The 19,298-nt window shown below is 37.1% G+C and overlaps 2 protein-coding genes and 1 long non-coding RNA gene across 3 annotated transcripts; 2 read left to right on the top strand and 1 right to left on the bottom strand.

Moving 5' to 3' along the window:
• The first annotated feature begins 9,153 nt into the window (after positions 1–9,153).
• LOC103929202 lies at positions 9,154–10,317 on the top strand. The gene is made up of 2 exons (XR_664479.3): positions 9,154–9,681; positions 9,802–10,317. It is a non-coding gene; the product is annotated as an uncharacterized LOC103929202 (long non-coding RNA).
• Positions 10,318–10,563: 246 nt separating this feature from the next.
• On the top strand, positions 10,564–12,910 carry LOC103929204 (uncharacterized protein At1g26090, chloroplastic). Its single transcript, XM_009338360.3, has 7 exons — positions 10,564–10,904; positions 11,117–11,260; positions 11,378–11,452; positions 11,546–11,739; positions 11,829–12,000; positions 12,080–12,499; positions 12,619–12,910. Exons 1-7 carry the CDS (start codon positions 10,668–10,670, stop codon positions 12,748–12,750), a joined length of 1,374 nt encoding a protein of 457 aa, XP_009336635.1. The 5' UTR covers positions 10,564–10,667; the 3' UTR covers positions 12,751–12,910.
• LOC103929203 (protein CHUP1, chloroplastic) lies at positions 12,902–17,996 on the bottom strand. Its single transcript, XM_009338359.3, has 9 exons — positions 17,465–17,996; positions 17,154–17,242; positions 16,206–16,985; positions 14,436–15,818; positions 14,192–14,323; positions 13,795–13,976; positions 13,586–13,697; positions 13,326–13,469; positions 12,902–13,178 (listed from the first exon to the last, which is right to left on the bottom strand). The coding sequence occupies exons 1-9, from the start codon at positions 17,571–17,573 to the stop codon at positions 13,083–13,085; spliced, it is 3,027 nt and encodes a 1,008-aa protein (XP_009336634.2). The 5' UTR covers positions 17,574–17,996; the 3' UTR covers positions 12,902–13,082.
• Between the last annotated feature and the right edge of the window lie 1,302 nt (positions 17,997–19,298).

The following is a 19,298-nucleotide window of genomic DNA, read 5'->3' on the forward strand; positions in this document are numbered from 1 at the left end:
AATGGTTAGCTATGGTTATTTATTGGGCATTAGGGGATGTGATGCGGGCTCTGTTGGCTTATCGAACGTTCATGGTTTTTCAAGTGGGATACACATTCAGTCAGGAAAGCTACAAGATCAGCCAATTCGCATACCGAATTTCACTGACCCACATTGCATCATTGGAGCTTCGAAAGATTGCCGAAGTTGTTGACGAGCATCATACACTGAGAGCATTACTTGTTCATATGGACATAGAAAATATGAACACACTCAAAGATCTTCCTTCTTTCTTGTTGGACATAGAAAATATGAGAGGATTAGCAAGACAATTGACAACACAAAGAGCTCGATGACAAGTGCAAATGCAAAGTTGACCAAATCCACACGTAGTAGTGAACCAATTCAAGAAGATACTAGGAAACAATGCTTATGCGATCACCTGAAATTTTTTACGGAAAGCAGCATTTGACTTGGCTCGAGCAAACATACGGTCAGTAGGGGCAACAATAGATGAGAATTGTGGGGAAGTTAATCAAACTGAGTAGACGAGAATGGTAGGGAAGTTAATCAAATTGAGTTGATGTCCGTACCATGGGAAGGGCAAGCATACAATTGTATATGCAATATGCAACGATGTAAAACTTCTCTATGACTTTTAGGTGGAGAGATTATCTGGAGCGAGAACAGAATATGTTTCACCATATAATTAATAGGCAGTATGCGGAGTAACTCAACTCCTTATAGGCAAGGTTCTAAAAAACGCTAGGCGCTAGTCGAGCGGTTGGCTGGCGCCTAGTGCCTAGGCGGTTAGGCGGGATCTAGGTGGGCATCTAGGCGGCCTAGGCGGATTTAGATAAACTTCTTGTATATCTTGTAAATAAATGCATATTAACACTGCATTGAACTTGTGTTTCATGTATCCAAATGTAAATACATCGTGTTAAGTGATATAACAAGTACAATATGGCATCACTATACACGTGTTAAATGATATAACAACTTTCTAAAGATGTGTCATATTTTGTATATCTTGTATCACTAGATCCTCCCAACCTTCAAGATGTGCATTGAACTTGTTATATTGTGGCCTCGTCAACGTATTTCATCGGTTTCATTGGACATGCATATTCATATGTAGTTGACTAATACATCATCTCTTTATTAATTAAAATACTAAATAACATACTTAAATGGACAACAACTAAAAAAAAAAGCAAAATACAAGAAGTAAAATACAAATTAACAAAAGATAATAACTAATACTTAAACCCTTGAAAATGGATAAACATATTTAACACCAGACTCTCGATTCCACCGCTACAATAACTCTTGGATATGAATATTATATTAATATTTAGAAAATAGATTTAAACTAAAGTAAAGAAAAGTTAGAAAACCAATTAATAGAAAGAAAGGAGAAAGACTTCGGACTCTTCACAGTAAGCAGCTAGAAGACGAAGCAACCCGACCTCTTCCTTATAAATGTCAAATCTCTTCTTCCAATCTCCTATTTTTGGATCAGGTTCTCCGATCTGCTAAAAGGCTCTTCGATTTATTCAATTAGTCATCCATGTGTTTGGACGCCGGCGATGTTGCCATGCAGAGACAGTGAGTTGCGACAGAGCCGAAGAGTTTCAGTTACCGCCCAGCGCCCGCCTAGGCCGCCCAAATACCTGCCTAGGCCGACCAACGACCGCCTAATTCTTTTCCTGATTTTTCTTCCGATTTTGGTTAAATCCCGGCGGCTAGCCACCGCCCAACGCTTAGGCCGATTTTTAGAACACGCTTATAAGTATTTGCATGGTTTGGTCATTCATTGGTGTAGGATTTTATCCTCACATTCTAACACGGACAAAAGTTATTTAAGTCAATAATAAAACTCTTTTATGGAGCTATTAATTATGATTTACATGTTAGAGTTCTTTTAATCTATCAACAAAAATTCCAACAAATTAATTAATAGATTAAGAGCCAATTGATTAAATTGACATTAACATTATAACTGTGGAGAAAATCACTTCCCAAACACTAAGAATAGAGAGAAGTTACATTTGAGTGGCATATGCATGAATCAAAATGCTATATATATATAATAGAGAAAAGTTACATTTGAGTGGCATATGTATGAATCAAAATGTTATATATATATATATATATATATATATATAATAGAGAGAAGTTACATTTGAGTGGCATATGCATGAATCAAAATGTTATATATATATATATATATATATATATATATAATAGAGAGAAGTTACATTTGAGTGGCATATGCATGAATCAAAATGTTACATATATATCATGATGAATTGTCTTCTGATAGCTAGAGATGTCAAGATTTGAATTGTGACATTTTGTTTAAAGAAATGACGTGATATTATCTGGGGCATTTATCATATATATAAAGGTAACTATTATAATCACTTTAAAAATCTCATTTTGTGCTTATATATTTTTTTTCTAAATATAAAAAATTTGAAGTACGAATAACAATTTCTATATATATATATATATATACGCGCGCGCACATCCAAATCCGATGGATATTTGCTTGTTTGATGATCAACGGTTGCATGTCAAAATTATCAAATGACTCTAGAACCCTTGCTTTTAGTAAACATTTTTCACCCCGTAGCAAATTATTGTAGTTAGGCTAAAAGTGTGATACACATATTAAACAGTTGTCCGGGATAATTAACAAAAACTCCATAATGATTTTATATAAGAAATCATAGTTTAACATAATTGCGAATCCCTTATATAAACAATCAAAATCAATGAAAAGTTATATAGAGATCATTTGTGTCTGTCAATCATGAGTTCAATTTATTTTAAATGTAATCTTTGATGTTTAAATTACAAACTACGGTCTAGCGGTATCAATTTTTACTTGTAAGTGATAAATCTTAAGTTCATTTCTCGTTAAACACGAATTTGAACCAAATTATTGATAGCTCATTGCGAAGCTATCACTCTCTTTGTTTTAGTGTGAATAATATCGTTTATTCAAATAAAAAAATTACAAGTTCACAAATTAAATGTTACCATCCTCAAACTAATCATTGTTCGTAAAGTATTGAGTTTGATGTAATTTTCTTTTTTAAAGGGACTTATTATTAACACTCCAAAAATCTTATTTGGCACTCCAAACTTTTTATAATTAGAAAAAAAATACATTTGTGAGGAGTGTAGAATGAGATTTTTGAAATGCTAATAACAATTTATTTTTAAAATTGTGATGTTATTGAAAACTTGTACACGAAAAAATCAGATCAATATATTGCCTTTTTCCACATCCCACATTGCTTTGTCTGTAGATAACGTAGATTGCATGTCCCTTCACTCTTTAATTAGTTGCAATCCACTCAACTAATTAACCAGTACGGAGTTTTACTTTGCAACCATTAATTGAGAGAGGTTAACATTAATCCTTACACTAACTACATATTCTGCCAATGCATCAAGTACATCCTAGAAACAAAATTGAAGCTTAAATTAAATAAAAAAAAAAAATAAGCACATGATTGAGGGTTTGACAATGATAATATAAACTTTATTTGGGAAAAGGGTCTACCGTCCTCTCCTTTTCTTTTCTCCTCCTCAACATTAAATTAGCATAGAAAGGTAGTAGCAAAACTCATATGACAGGTAGGAAGCGAGAGATTTTTTAGTGTGTTGTGAACATTGTCCGATACATCAATTATAATAATACAATTGATTGAATACTTGAAAAAAAAAAGTTTCAACCAATTGTATTATAATACTTGATGTATTGAGTCGTATTTCCAGCTCACTGAAAATTTTCTTGCAAGAACACATACATTTTCAATTACTCTCTGTCATCTTTTCTCTAAAGATTTTATAGTGTAACCAAACCACTGTTTACATGATGCTATTACTCTATTAAATTCAAAGTTCTAAAAGACGCTAGGCACTAGTCGAGCGACGGGCTAGAACCTAACTCCTAGACGGCTAGGCAGAGCCAAGGAGAGGACATAGGAGGAATATGCAGATTTAAGTTAAGTTATTATATATTGTATAAATAAGTGTCTATTTATACTTAAAAAACACACATAGTTATATTGGGATACATAAATTGCAAAATGAAATGATATATATACATATATGTATTATAAAGTAAAATATTGAAAACATGAGGAACAAGCGTATAATGAGTGTTCATCCAAATATTCAACAAGTTTCTTACATTTTAGTGAAAAATTAAAGTGCAAAAAGAAAATTATTTATTTATTGTCTAAGTAAGAGTCACAACCTAGAGGGTGCTTAGGTGGGTTAGACGGATGCCTAAGCGGGTCTAGACACACTTTCTTAATTTTCAAATGATTAGGGACTAATCAGGATGGTAGCCAGTCGCCTAGCGCCTAGGCGAGGCCTAGGCAGCTCTAGGCTGAGATTTTTAGAATAGTGATTAAACTTATAACATGTGCAAACGTTCTTGTATTGATATACTTAAGAACTCGAGCATGTCAATCATATTATACACTCATCTTATAACACGTGAAATAATGTACATCACATAATATTTTTAGAGATACTTAAACTTTTTTTTCTCTCAGCTTTCCTATAATATATATATATATATATATATATATATCTTTAGCAGATTAAATTTGATCAAGCTAAGCTGTCAAGAAAAATTGGGAAGTTTCTCTCTCTATCGAGTTCTTCATTTAACTGATCCATGCTTCCCCTTCGTACCCTTCTCCTCTATCTCCTCCTCCTCCTCTTATTCCACCATGCCATTGAGAATTCCTTATCACGTTATTTCCACCATTCTTTGCCTCTCTCTTCTCTTCTTGTTCTTGTTTCATGAATATTTCCACAACTACTCCAAGATTTCCACCACAAACATTCACAAAGAAAGCATAAGATCTTATTCATCATCGCTTTCTCATCATCATCAGCGTCGCCCTAATACGATCAGCAGAAAAGTGTTAGCAAGCAAATTTGACTTCACGTCATTTGTACATCCTCACCAACAACGCCAAAGGTCATCAAAAACTCGGCCGGCTGATCATCATCACATGCAAGCACAATCGGAGCCCTCGGCCGATGATCCGACGGAGATTGATCCACGTTATGGTGTTGAAAAGCGACGTGTTCCCACCGGTCCAAACCCCTTGCACCATTGATCATATCAGCTTTAATTTCTCAGGTGATCAAGTACTGTACATGAAGTGAAGGAAAGATAAATATACAGAAAAAGAAAGATTTATACTAATATTATTGAAGCGTTTATTATTACTTACATATGATGTTTTCCCCACTATTTCAATTTTTCTTGTCGAGAAAACAGTGAACCATAATGTAGGAGCTTGAGGGGTAATTTTTTGGTGTACTTAAAATATGATCATGTGATATTATTTTCTATTTAGATTATGATATGTAGATTTGTTTTTTATTTTATTTATTAATTTACTTTAAAAATAAGATATATTAATTATTTTGTCGACTCTTATTATATAGAATAATACTCTACGTATTTATATTCCCCGTAGTTATAAATTTTAAAGAGTTGTTTTGATATAAATTTATCGAGTTCTTGGGGTTGTACATACATGTATGAAGGGATGGTCGACGGTCGACACCATAATTGTTTTCATAATGAAAAGGAAGAATGAATTAATACTCCAATTTATGGGCATGATTACTATGATATCTTATAAATGTTTTTACAATTTTACGTAAATCGATCGATTGCAAGGAAACATGAGTAGCTGTGACGGCACGGCACGGCACGCTTTGAGAAGATATTTGTCTAGCATTTGCTAGATAGATTTTTAGTGTGTCTGTAATACGGGATATGTATATCACATGTTATTATATAAGTTAAAGAACATTTGAAAATATAACTTTCCTCTACTTATATAATGACAATATCGTATACCATCCGTGTTCCGGACACAATAAAAAATTTCTCTATTTGTTATAGCTAACATCATCCATAACAATTAATTAAGACATAATTAATTAATTAATGAGGTTGGTTAGTATGAAAGGTTTTTCTTTCTTCGCATTGCAGATTGATTAAGCGCTGCATTGTAGGTCGACCAACATGCGATGGGTTTGGTGCTACTTAATTGCCAGACCTCTTTTAGAATTTGGATACACCGATTCATCACGGTACATTAATGTCATCATGAATACTAAGGTCATCTCCAACCGAAGAGGATCAAATGACTCCCTTTAGCCCTATAGTTCTGCAAGAAATTATATTTTAATGAACAATGTTAGGCCATATTTTATACCATCACCAACCGAAGGGGCAAAAGGACAATATGCCAAACATAGCCCTTTGACAAAAAATCATCTCCAATCAAGGGGGCAAAGGGCCATAGGCCAAGCATAATTTATTATTTTAATTAAATCAATATGGTTAATTAAATCAAACTACCATATTAAAATAAGATTTTCAGACATATTTTGAGTGTCACTTGCCGCCAAATGAATAAGCCTCCGGATTTCTTATCTTTATATAATCTCAATAATTTTTTGGATAGGATTTCAAGTAACACGTGTCGTTAACGTGAGTAACTCTCCAGATTTCTTATTTTTATGTAATTTCAATAATTTTTCCAATAAGATTTCGAGTGACATGTGTTGCTAAAGTGATTAATTCCTAGATTTCTTATCTTTATGTAATATTAATAATTTTTTCGGATAGGATTTCAAGTGCCACGTGTCGAGATGTAATTGGTTGTGCAAATTTTAAATAGGATTCTTATCTACGTGGCACTTCTTATCTTCAACTTTCATATTGTAGGAATGGTGTAGGTATTTATAGGAAAAACAATTAGATTTTTTTTTATTTTATAAAATTCGTCCAAAAAAAAGAATTTCAAATTCCAAAGGTAACTTGACGGCAGCATGACGTTAGCTACCCGTTGCTAGCTAGCGTTATGCTGACGCCAGGTAGCCGTTGGCATTCAAATTGGCTGAGCTAGATAGCTAGCAAAATGTCAAGCTTGACATTCTAGAGCTGGAAGGCTGGCAAAATGTCAAACTTGACATTCTAGCGCTGGAAGGCTAGGCTGGAAATGGCTAACCTGCTAGCCTGATTTGGGGGTTTGGGCCCACAAACCCTTTGGCCTAGCCATCAATTGGAGACAATTTTTGTGTCATTCCGAGCTATTTTTAGCCCTATGGCCCTTTGGCCCTTTGGCCGGGTTGGTTGGAGATGGCCTAATAGGTTGGCATCACAAATCTGTATGTATGTACATATAAAGTTCGAGTGTCCTAGTGCATTATATAAATTTGGAATGTAAAACTAAAACATCCGCATCTCCAACAACAATTAAGCTTTATCCCACTAAGTAGGGACGGTTATACGAATCCTAGAACATCACTGCATTTAGTTTTGTGTCAAGTCTTTTGTTAAGACTAAGTACTCCATATCTTTTTTTAAAGTTTCTTTCCAAGTCTTCCTAAATCTTGCTCTACCCCTTTTGCCCTAAACATATGTCTCATAATTGCATCTTCTAACCGAAACATCATCGATTATAAACCGATATGTGCAAATGTATTAGTGCACTAATATAAAAGGGAAATGTTATTGGCACTAAAAAAATCTCATTCTACACTCCTCACAAGTGTATTTTTCTTTCCAACTATAAAAAATTTGAAGTGTAGAATGTGATTTTTGAAGTGCCAATAACAATTCCCATATAAAAATTTAAAAAACACTAATCGGTGATCTCAACTAACGTTTCACATCATCAATCTGTTTCAAGAATCCACTTTTATGATGGGGTAAAAGCACAATGTATCTCTCAACGTGGCCTTAGAATTCCTGTTTACCATTATTATTATTTGGGCAAATTAAGCTCGACACTTAAAATCGATTTTCCATTTTTTTTGTTATTATTAAAGAATATTTGCTACATATAGACGTGGTTGGATCAAATATATTCTTCTTGCGTGCTAGACAAGCTAGGTATAGTTAGTTATTTATTTCATTGTTAGTAACCTAGCTAGTAAGTAGGTACGTTATACTTAATTTTGCGTTCGATGCACTTCTACTCGTATTAAGATTCAAATGTGCAAGATTTGAGTCCCAACTATCTGATTCATTTGAGACGAGAAATGCTACATATTTTCAATCATTCACCTATAATTTATGAATATAACATAAATTTAAAATTGTCTAAAATCATTTGACTCAATCTATGAGTCAAAATCTTGAACTCTATAATTTTCACAAATGATTGACATGAAATACGTAAATAAATACCTTGATAATGCCTTTAAATGTCATCTACAATCTCTATTTTGAGCGATCCGTAGACCAGCTGTAGATGTGGAAGAAATTAGGATCTCTCTAGCCTTACTTGCACATTAAAACCTTAAAACGTGGTTTTCGTTAATGTACACATTAAATAAGTATGTGCACTATTATAAGGAGAGATGACCCGTTTCCATCAACCAGACCATGCATACAAACGCAATAATGGCCTCCCACTCATGGCTTTCGCCACCCACGTTTGAAAGGGTCTGCCGACTTTCTCTATTTACTTCTCCAATTATATTAGGAATAAACATTTTCTGAACTTGATTTTGTCAACGTTGCCCTAACCATATTAAGAATAAACATTTCATCTGAGGTATTTCTGTTAACGATTCAGAAAACTGATAAAATTATCCATCATGAACCATTTCTGGGAAGGTGATTAATTGCGAAAGACGAATAGGTGTATGTTTTGCAAACCTAATCCAGATTAAGTCAACTTACAACTTCAAACTAACAAGTAACAATAATACAATTTAATACAGCTACATCTCGATGGAAGATTGTGACACATATAATTGTTTAGAAATGTTTTTAGAATGACTAAAAACGGTTTCATTGAAAATATTTTTAGGTTCCAAAACACTTGAAGTGCACTTAAAATGCTATTCAGGATTCACTCGTAATTTTATCAAGGATTGGCTCCAATAACACTTTTATCAAAAACGTTTTCAGTTATTTTAAAAACACTTTTAAACACATGTGTCTATACTACACAAGAAAAATAACGACTAAATTAATTAATAATCAAAACCAAAACACACATTTAGAGAATAATAGGAAGCAAACAAATTATATTCAACAAGTTCCCCCCACCTTCCACCGGCCACAACTAATTCAAACAAAATAATTAAACTAATATACCATCTCTTATATAAACCCAAGGCGGTGCAGGTTTAAATTCAATGATCTTAATATAATCAATTATATTTCACAACATGGTTCGTCCAATACCAGAGGTTGCAACCAACAACTTCGCCTCAATGCCGCTAGCAATCACCTTGTTCGTCTCAGTCTCTGCCCTTGTAGCTTTATGTGCCAAAGCCAACCATGTACGCCGCCGTGCCTCGCCCGTAAAACAAACTAAGTCGCCCTCGGCGGCACCTAAGCAACTTGTGGCCAGCCTCAGCAACAAGGCAATTCCACTCGTCTCCAAAAATAAAGGGGAAGAAGTTGAAGCAGTGGATGATGGGTTTGGAGAAGGAGGGGTGTGGCAGAGGTCAATTTTGATGGGAGAAAAGTGCCAGCCACCTGAATTTTCAGGTGTGATATATTATGATGAGTGTGGAAAACAACTTTCTGAGCTGCCACCAAGGTCGCCTAGGGTCGCCAGTCCCTTGCCAAACTTTTTCTCTCCTGCGGCTAGAGATATGCGACCTTGCTAGCTATAGGTGATCAATTTAAATCCTATATGTACAGTACCATATATATGTTTGATATACTATAAGAAACTCAAACTTTATTGGTGTTTCAACTTTATATGTGCACATTTTGACAGCTTCATTCTTTAGTTGAACTGTGTAGGATTGGAGATTGAAGACGATAGAGGCATGAATGGGAACTTGGTGGAGGCGGCTAAGCAGCTAAGTAGAAGATTTAGAAGTTTTGTATGTCGTTGGCACTTGGATCCTCCGTGGCTGATGCCGTTTTTGGAGGTGGAGACGGAGCCACAGAGTCGATGATTTCTTGTGATGGCTAGTAGAGATCTTTTTTCTTTTCGATGGATTTTTCCACCTTGGGAAATTTTCAAATCAAAAGGTTTTTTTTAGAAGTCCATGTTTGTCATATTTTCTTTTTCTTGTTGGTTCATACTACATCTATGTATTACTTTTTAATGGTTGGGAATGAAATTCATCTTTAACGATATAAAAAAACTGTGTAAGATTATTTCCTAGCTGTATGGTATCAACAGCATCGGGAAGGTGTGAAATGTAATAAAACCATTTATTATGGTAAACATGTTTTTTTTCCTTTTAAACAGTAAGTTTAAATGTCAAAATGGTCTCTGCGTTTTGTTCTATAGCCAATTTAGTCTATGTGCTTTCAATTTGGCAAAATTACTATCCGTGTTTACATCTACTAGCTAATTCAAGATAATTCATTTAAAGACCGTTAAAATTAACATGTGCATGACATATAAAAGAATAAAAACGTAATTTTAATACGAAAGAATGACCGAATCCGTATTATTAATTCTATCCGAGTTGCCAAACAAGACCCGTTAAAAATAGGGAGATGTGCACATGGAACCCAAGTATCATCCATTGATGATGGCAAGTAAAATGTCTCTAACAAATTCACCCTTCTCTCTCATGCTCACTCATAAAAACCAGCTCCCACCCTTCTTCCGTCTGTCTCACCTACTTTGACTCCTCCAATGGCTTTGCTTCTCCTTCCTCACTCCTTCTCTTTGTCCCTTCTTCGAAACCCTACTGCTCCGCCGACAGGACATACAACAAGAAGAACAAGACACCGGTTTCTCGCATTGGCGGCGTCTTCCTCGGACTCGGAGGATGACAAGAATAATGCTTCTTCTCAGAAGTCAACCAAGTTGGTCACTTTCTTGGGGAAAGGTGGGTCCGGAAAGACCACCTCCGCCGTTTTCGCCGCCCAGGTATCTCTGTAATGTGTGTCTGAGTTAAAACTAAAGAAACCAACGATGCCCAATTTAACGTTAATTTGAAATTTTGTTGGAATTATGGTTGTGGGCAAAGTTTTAATCGTGAAAAGATTGAATTTTTTTAATGATTTGAATGGTTTTCAATTGGGAAATTTGACCACCAAGCATATGAATTTAGCTGATTGATTATATGTTGGGTTTTTCAGCATTTTGCAATGGCAGGGTTTAGCACATGCTTGGTGATACACACACAAGATCCCACTGCTGAGTTCCTTCTAAACCGAAAAATCGGAACTTCTCCTACATTGTGCAGCCCCAATCTTTCTGCTCTTAGATTTGAAACCACCAAAGTATGTTTTCGGAATCCGTTTTTGGTTTTTCGCATTTTCCCTTCCAATAATTAATGTATGTCAAGAAATATGCTGCAAGTTACCTAGACCCAAATTGGATCGTTCTTGATAATGTAGATGCTTCTAGGACCTTTGAAACAGCTAAAGCAAGCGGATGAGCGCCTTAATATGACGCAAGGAGTTCTCGAAGGGGTAGGTATGTAACATCGGTTGAGGGGTTTAGTTACACATTAATGGTCTTTCTGTGGGGGGATTGATGATGCTTCTGTCTTTTCGATTGAGCAGATTGTCGGAGAAGAGCTTGGGGTGCTTCCTGGGATGGACCCTATTTTTTCCGCATTAGCGCTTGAGAGGCTTGTTCAATTCTTTAGGAATGTGGCACAAAGATACCGCAACGAAGATAATTTTGATGTAATAATATATGATGGTATGAGCTCTGAGGAAATGCTGCGGATGATTGGTGCAGCTAGAAAAGCAAGGTCAATGAACACACCCCACACGCGCGCGCTCACACACGCACATGAACAAACATTCATATATTGACATGAATCACATGATCTGTGCATAGGTTGTATTTGAAATACGTGCGGAACACGGCTGAGAAAACTGACCTGGGGAGGTTTGCCGGTCCTTCAGTTCTGAGACTTGTGGACGAAGCCATGAGTATAAGCAGCAGTACTCCTCGTCTCAATGGGAAAATGAGTGCAGAAATATGGGACAGTCTGGAACAAATGTTGGAGGTAAGTATCAGCATATTTCCTGTAACTGCAGTTTGTTTGTAAATCCAATGAGATCCTGCAATTGTTATGTGTGGCGCAGAGAGGGTCATCTGCTTTCTCAGAACCTGAAAAATTTGGCTGCTTCCTAGTGATTGACCCAGACAACCCAGTGTCTGTTCATGCTGCACTACGCTATTGGGGTTGCACAATCCAAGCTGGTGCACAGGTTTCCGGAGCCTTTGCTGTTGCTTCACGACATAAAAACACAGAATCAGAGGAAAGACTCAAGAAAAACTTTTCACCCTTGCCTTTTGCTAGCATTCCAAATATTTCCTTGGGTTCCCCTCTAGATTGGAATGCGATCATACAGGACACGTTTAGTGAAAGTACACGAAATCTGCTTTCTATGACAGCAAGTGGCAGTGGTAACCTAACGCCCTCAGTAAAGTTTGATGCTGCCAGAAAATCAGTAACCCTTTTCATGCCAGGTTTTGACAAGTCAGAGATCAAGCTATACCAAGTATGCTGATAACTTTTTTCATTTTACTATTGTGCTCAATTTTTTTTTATGGCCTTTGACGTGCACATTTTCGGCATCTTTGGTGTGATATTGAACATACAAAAATCTGTGAAATGCAGTATAGGGGAGGATCTGAGTTGCTGGTGGAAGCAGGGGATCAAAGACGCGTAATTCATCTGCCTTCAAAAATTCAAGGGAAGGTTGGAGGTGCCAAGTTCATGGACAGAAATCTTGTAATCACAATGCGATAGCGTATTCAAGTCCTAATGATTTCGTATATTTTATAATTAATTGAGATGTCTCTGTGAGAGAGTAGGGAAGCTGATTTCATTACAATTTCAACAAAGGTGGTTCTGACTTGTGTATTTTACCAAGCATATGAAATAAAGCTCACACAGCAACTTCCAGAAATAACTCTTCGTATGATTGATCTTTCTAACTTAATTTCCTTTTGGCTTGAAATGGATTATTGATCGTAATACACGCTTGATACATATGAACATACATTCTACGACGTTAAGCGGCCAAGATGAAATTTACAGCAGAAAATAGGGACGAGAACAGAGAAAAAAATTCGAATGAATCATGATTCCTGATTAGTTTCTTCTGTTTGTCCATGGACACGGCCCCTTAGCTCTTCGAACGCCTTCATGCTCTCTGCATCAAAGCCTCCAGCAAACTGAAAACAGTTCCAAGTTAGCATTCGAATTCTATATGTTTTTCACTGAAATTTCAAATCCTTCACATTTGAAAACTCTTGAGTAATGGGAATTTTCTAATTCTACCGTCTATTTTTACATAAAGAATGAGAAAAAATCAGTTATACCTGATGAACTCGAAAAGCAAAACGCACGCCTTGAAGTAGTATAAACTCTCTGTTTGGTTCCTTCTCAGGTCCACTCAATGCATCAAGTTCCGAAGCTACACGTTTCATATACTTTCTTGCCAATTGCACAGATGAGAGCTTGATCTGCAGTGGAAAAAAATCTTACATGAGCTCAAGTTTGCAAGACGATACATAACATAATCATACAAAATATTAGCAGCAGTAAGCACAGTATAGTTTTTTTGAGTTTTGAAGCATACCTTGCCGACAACCCCTGAATCCAATAACCAATCAACTGGAATTCCAAACTCCTTGCACCGTGAAATAGCCATGTCTCTTGTACGCAAGAGAGCATATACACTCTGTTCCACCCTAGAAGAAAAATAATAAAACACTTGAGAACAAAGAAAAAAATCGAAAAAGCATTTCTTCTAAGCAGCACTTCCATGCATGAAAAGAAAGTTCATACTTCTCAAGCAACGAATACATCTTCTTCAGAGCAGCTTCACATGGGAGTTTGGGATCATCAACAAAAGTGGAGACTTGCTTCTCCAATTTCATCAAGTCTTGGTACTCAAAAGCTGCTTCTCTTAGCGCATCCACTTTTCCTTCAGGCCAATCAAAGTGCTTGAGGACAGCCCTTTCGTCAACCTACCAAAGGCAGCAAGAGATGGCTAAGTGAGGGTGGAAGGAGGGTTTGGGAGTATACAATATCGAAAAGCATGCAATACAAAAGGAGTTCAGATTTAATGGTATAGCAGTTGAGCCTGCTAGCCATCTGATGAATGAAATGTTATCCATTGTTTGCATAATTGAAAGGAACCTTCGAGTGGAATATATGATCGAGTAGAACATTAATGGCATACCAAGAAGGAGAGCTCTTCATCTAGCCAGTTCACAAATGCTACAAGATCTTCTATGTTTGTGAAGGAAGCTGCTCGAACTTCTGCTGCCAACGACATGACAAAATCACCTTGAGCTTCTACATCAGCTTTCACCTGTATCCAACACATAAATTTTCAATCTTCGAAACATTTGAGTACTGAGAACCATATTTTATGCCTCAGATAAGAAGACAAAAGATATAAAAAAAAACAAAGTTCTACTCACAGCTAAAAGGAATGATGATTTATTCTCAATCTCCCCAATCATATTGCTCCTCGCATCGGATACATTAGATGATGAAGATATTAAAGACGATGTATCCTTCTTTGCTTCACGTTTCATCAATGACTGATAGAATTCAACCAGCTCAGGAGCACGGTGTACTTTATCACCACCGCTTGCCCCCTTAGGCAGGCTTCCTGGTGGAGGTGGTGGACGAGGTGGTCCACCAGGTGGTGGTGGTGGTGGCGGTGGGCCACCAGGTGGAGGAGGTGGTACTCCACTTGGGGGACCGGGAATTGTACCAACAGGGGCACCTCCAGATGCCTTAGGAGGCGGGCGAGGTACCCGAGGAGGCCTTTTCTCAATTTGGGCAAGTTTCATCTTGGTTATTGCTTGAGGATCAACAGCATTACCGTCGGCGTTACCATCATTACTTTGGTTGCTTGAATTGCTAGAAATAACTGCCTTTTCCTTGATAAGGGCAAGTTTTGGTGGTAAAGCTACTGATCTCTCCCTTTCAGCCTTGGCTCTGGGCTCGTAGCTCAAACTTACACTTGATTTGTCACCAAACTTCTCTACCCTTGCTTGCTCTGCCCTTTCCTTAATTTGCTTCTCTCTCTCTAAGGCCAACTTATGCCGGTCTTTGTAAGCAGGATATTTCTCATCTAAAACTCCTTCAACTGACTTCGACATCAACTGGAAAGATGATGCCACAGAATTAGGTGAGTCGCTAGAAGACATCTGTGTTCTAATGTTCGGACGAGTGGGAGTTTGAGGGGAGTCATTTTCCTGATCCACCTTTCCAAATGTGGTGATGGCAACACTGTCGCTTGCATTCCTTATCATCAAGGATTCCAGCGGACCCCTTGGTCGAACGCTCATACTTGGTCTGCTTGGAGAGCCTCCAGACAAAGATCTAGCTGGTGATGAACGAACACTAGAATCGTCTTTGCTTTTCCCCCACCTTTTCAGCTTTTGCATTATCCCAGGTTTCTTGCTGAGACTACTATATCGACTTGTGGAACTATCAATAGAAACATTGTCAAAATCTTCACTTCCAGGGGAGGACGGATGAGAGAAGTTGCTCTCAAGATCTGTATCCCCTTGCCCACGTTCTGATCCTGCATACTCCAACATCAGATGTTTGGCCTTCTCCTGCGATTTGGGGCTCAGATTCTTGTTTAGATCACGAGCTGATACCTTTCCTTGGGGTGTTTGATAGTTCCGGAGCTCATACCTCAAGCATGCATTTACCCAACGGAGGTACACTAGCTCTTCAACTTCGCTGAACCTATTCATTTGAAGACCTTCCACCTGCTTCGATAGGTCCTCATTCGCATGCTTTAAATTATTAACCTCCTCTCTTACATTAGCAACCTTTTCAGTCTGAAACATGTGAGGGAAAGCACTGTAAGTATGAAATCACACGAACATGTTTACAAGCACTGAAGCCACTTGATTAAAACTTGTTTCATTCATAATACTTGCTAAACCGCCGGTGCAATTTCCACCAGCTTGCTGAATCCTTTTTGATAAACAAAGAAACTATTTAATCTTGGCATCTCTAGGTTTCTAGTCTCAAGTTTCAACTCAGAATAGTCAGGGGCTAAGTCCTAAACTGAAATAGCCGACGCCAAAAGAGAAACTACATGTTTGGAAAAAGAAAACAAGAAACTTACATGCCAATGTTTTAAATCTTCTCTCTTCGTCTCATATGAAAAACGTAAAGAAAAGAAAGACATGCACGTAATGCAAGAAAGCAGTAAGACGAACCTCCGTCATGTTGGAGAGGGTTGCTACTCTTGCTTCAGCAGCATTCAACTTAATAGTTAGTTCTCTCTTTTCGATTTGAAGTTCTTTGTTCTTTCTCTTAAGCTCCACGACCTCCACCTCTAATTGATTCGCAGCTTTCAGCTTCTTTTCAATTTCAGCATCTTTCTTGACGGCTTCTTCCTCCTTTGCCTGTAAATTAGTAACTTGTTGTTTGAGCAACAGTAACTGGCCTTTTGTCTGGTTAGCATCGAGCTGAATCTGCCTCTGCAATTCCTTGATTTTGTACCTGGCTGCCTCTAGCTCCTTCTTGGTGGAAGCTCCCCGTGTAAGCTCTTCTTGAAGCTTCTTCCTCTCAGACTGCAGAGAGTTAATGGTAATATTGAGCATGCCAATCTCCACTGTCTTAATCTTGAGTTGCCGTTGTAATTCATCAACGTCTGATTCTTGTTCCTTCAATCCATAGTACTCAAGTAATTCACCTTCAAGCTTTACTTCTCTTTCCTCCAATTCCTTTACCAGATTACGCAACCGTTCCAGCTCACTTGCATTATTTGCCATCTCAGCTTCATATATGTCTTTCTCTTTTGTATCTGTCTTGTTAACAGGTAATGGGATTTCAATCTCCCCAGATAAAAGATCTTCAAATTCAGGTAAAATATCTTCATCTCCGATATCACCAGGTGAAATATCACTAGCACGGTTAAATACGCTGCTAATTAACTTAACCTCTTCCTCGTCTTCCTCCTCCTCCTCCTCCTCCTCCTCTTCTTCTTCTTCTTTCTGCAATATGTACCACTCTTAGTTAACTAAAAACAGATTTTTTTTTTTTTTTTTTAAGTAAAAGAATTCTAAAACCTATAGGTAAAGGAAGCGAACATAAAATTTGCTGCTAATTTTACGATGTTACAAAAGAGATGGGACTTTGATAGAAGTTTGTTATGCACTTACATGCTTTTCCCTGAGGCTATCATCAGAATATGTAAGTTGCTCTTCGTCTTCCTTCTCACTTTGATGGTTACTGTTTGCTTTACCATTTTCTAAGTTACAATATCACCAGAAGAATTAGAAGAACTAAGATTATAAAAATTTTGCAGTAAGGGGACGTAAATTTTAACTCGTCTCTGAGACAATATTTACTAGATATGGCTCAGTTGCACTATCTCAACGGATAAAAGAGCTGTAACCATTTTTGTACAATATAATTGTGTCCAATAAATTAATAAACAAGTGACATTTCTGGAACTCATAGAGATGAATACCTGAATGCCTGCCTGTTGAGGCTGATGAACCAGAGTTTTTTATGCTGTGCTGCCTTGCTGCAATCGCTGCAATGGTAGCAGCAACCAGGAGGCTTAACCTGACTATCATGAAGGTATTGCAAATGGGGAAAACTCAAGCTCTCACTTATCTATAAAGATAACCAAATTCGGAACACCCCACCGCCTGCTTCCACCCCACCCCATCGCCTATAATTCAAACCATTTAAGCCCCTAAAATGCAGAAACAGCAACCCAAAATCTGTAATTCCCAAGAGAGATTAAGAAAACAATCCCTTTCCGATATCCATATCCAAGTGTACACATCCCAGACCGTTCAAAGAACTCGCATATATAGGTATATTAGTAGCCAAATCTAACTATGAAGTACAAACATTCCCGACATCATCAGCTATCATCTTCTGAGGTTTGTAGACCAAACATTACAGAAGGCTTGCTTGGGCCGGAAGTTCTTGATAAGTAAGCATTCCAGCAGCACTCTTAGTGCTAAGAGCTATAGCAACCACCAATAACTAGTGGCCAATCTTCTCCGAAAGGATTGAAAGTTCACAATTTGGTGGGTCCAAACATGTCACCGCAACGATTTTAAGGAACATTAGCTGTTAAACAAGCCAAAAACCAAAGCTGAAAAGTCAGAAAATGTAAATTTTAACTGCAGTTACACCTGTTCTTCCAGCTAACAGTTTGGCTTTGCTCGCCTAATTGAGTCAAGCTTTAGATTGGTCAGAAGCTCTAAAGACAAAGCATGACCAATCATTGCCATCTGATCATTTGACAAACTTGGTATATGCAGAAATCAAACACTGATGAATGGTAAGAAATCAATTTCATATAAGGTGGTGGGTCCAGAATTCCCAAATCAAAGGACTCCTATTTCAAGTAAGCAATTTTTAGTTTGGCCGAAATTTTAATCCTCAGAGGTAGCCAAATACAAAGCAAACTAAACCATACTTTTGGGGGTGATTGACCTAAAAACCCACTTGCTTTCCTTTTTGGCATTTCCCAAAAAGCTTGTATCTTTGTGATTGGTTTTGCGTGCAATCGGAAGCAAGTGTTGCATATCATGAGTTGAGCATGCAAGACATGATTTTTTATCAATTAGCCTGTTCACATAGCATAAAAGTATACTCTTTTTAAGGGTATGTTTGGGATTGCTTCTAAAAAGACTAAAAGTGTTTCTTGCAATCAAAAAAGGCTTTGCTTATGAGTCATAGAAGCACTTTCTAGAAAAGCACGAAGCATGAGAATTCTCAATAAACATTCAACATATTTTTAATAAAAACACTTTTAGCATAAATACTTATGAACAAAAGTGCATCCGTAGAAGCACTCCCAAAGCGTAAAATTATGGCAGGATGCCCACAAGAACTTGTAGATAAGATTTTGGAAACTGAGATTTGTAGTGGGAAGTGTGGCCAGCAAAGTTACCCACAACATAACAAAGAATCATCCATTGAATTGAAAACGAGTTGTTTGGCGGAGGAATTTGAGATTGTGAACTTATCAAAGAGGATATAAGAAAATTGCAGATGTGCGAATGAAAAGCCACGGAAAATTACAAGAAAAATAGTTTTCTGGGTTATAAATTATGTGGGCTCCACAACTTACACCAGAAGCCAAATTCCATTATCCAAACATGGATTTTGGGGCTCTAGTTGCTCCATATGCCTCAGAGAAGAGGAAGCTACAACATACGTACAAATTCTACTGTGCTCCGGTGTATACGAGGATTAATGAGCTCCGGTATATTTTATATACCAGGATTTTCGGCCGTTAAAAATTGCTCATTGGATCATTGACGAAGAATTTAACGGCA

The sequence above is a fragment of a genome, unplaced genomic scaffold (genome assembly GCF_019419815.1).
Source record: "Pyrus x bretschneideri cultivar Hongxiangsu unplaced genomic scaffold, Pyrus_bretschneideri_v1 Contig6, whole genome shotgun sequence".
In the NCBI taxonomy this organism is placed as follows: Eukaryota; Viridiplantae; Streptophyta; class Magnoliopsida; order Rosales; family Rosaceae; genus Pyrus; species Pyrus x bretschneideri.

Bases quoted from the DNA above. Each gene is read 5' to 3' on its own strand.
- LOC103929204 (XM_009338360.3), top strand. From the start codon at position 10,668: ATGGCTTTGCTTCTCCTTCCTCACTCCTTCTCTTTGTCCCTTCTTCGA. The intron at 11,453-11,545 runs GTAGGTATGTAA...TCGATTGAGCAG, and splicing joins CGCAAGGAGTTCTCGAAGGG to ATTGTCGGAGAAGAGCTTGG. The intron at 12,500-12,618 runs GTATGCTGATAA...TGTGAAATGCAG, and splicing joins CAGAGATCAAGCTATACCAA to TATAGGGGAGGATCTGAGTT.
- LOC103929203 (XM_009338359.3), bottom strand. From the start codon at position 17,573: ATGATAGTCAGGTTAAGCCTCCTGGTTGCTGCTACCATTGCAGCGATT. The intron at 16,986-17,153 runs GTAAGTGCATAA...TACATATTGCAG, and splicing joins ATAGCCTCAGGGAAAAGCAT to AAAGAAGAAGAAGAAGAGGA. The intron at 13,470-13,585 runs GTATGCTTCAAA...TTTCCACTGCAG, and splicing joins ATTCAGGGGTTGTCGGCAAG to ATCAAGCTCTCATCTGTGCA.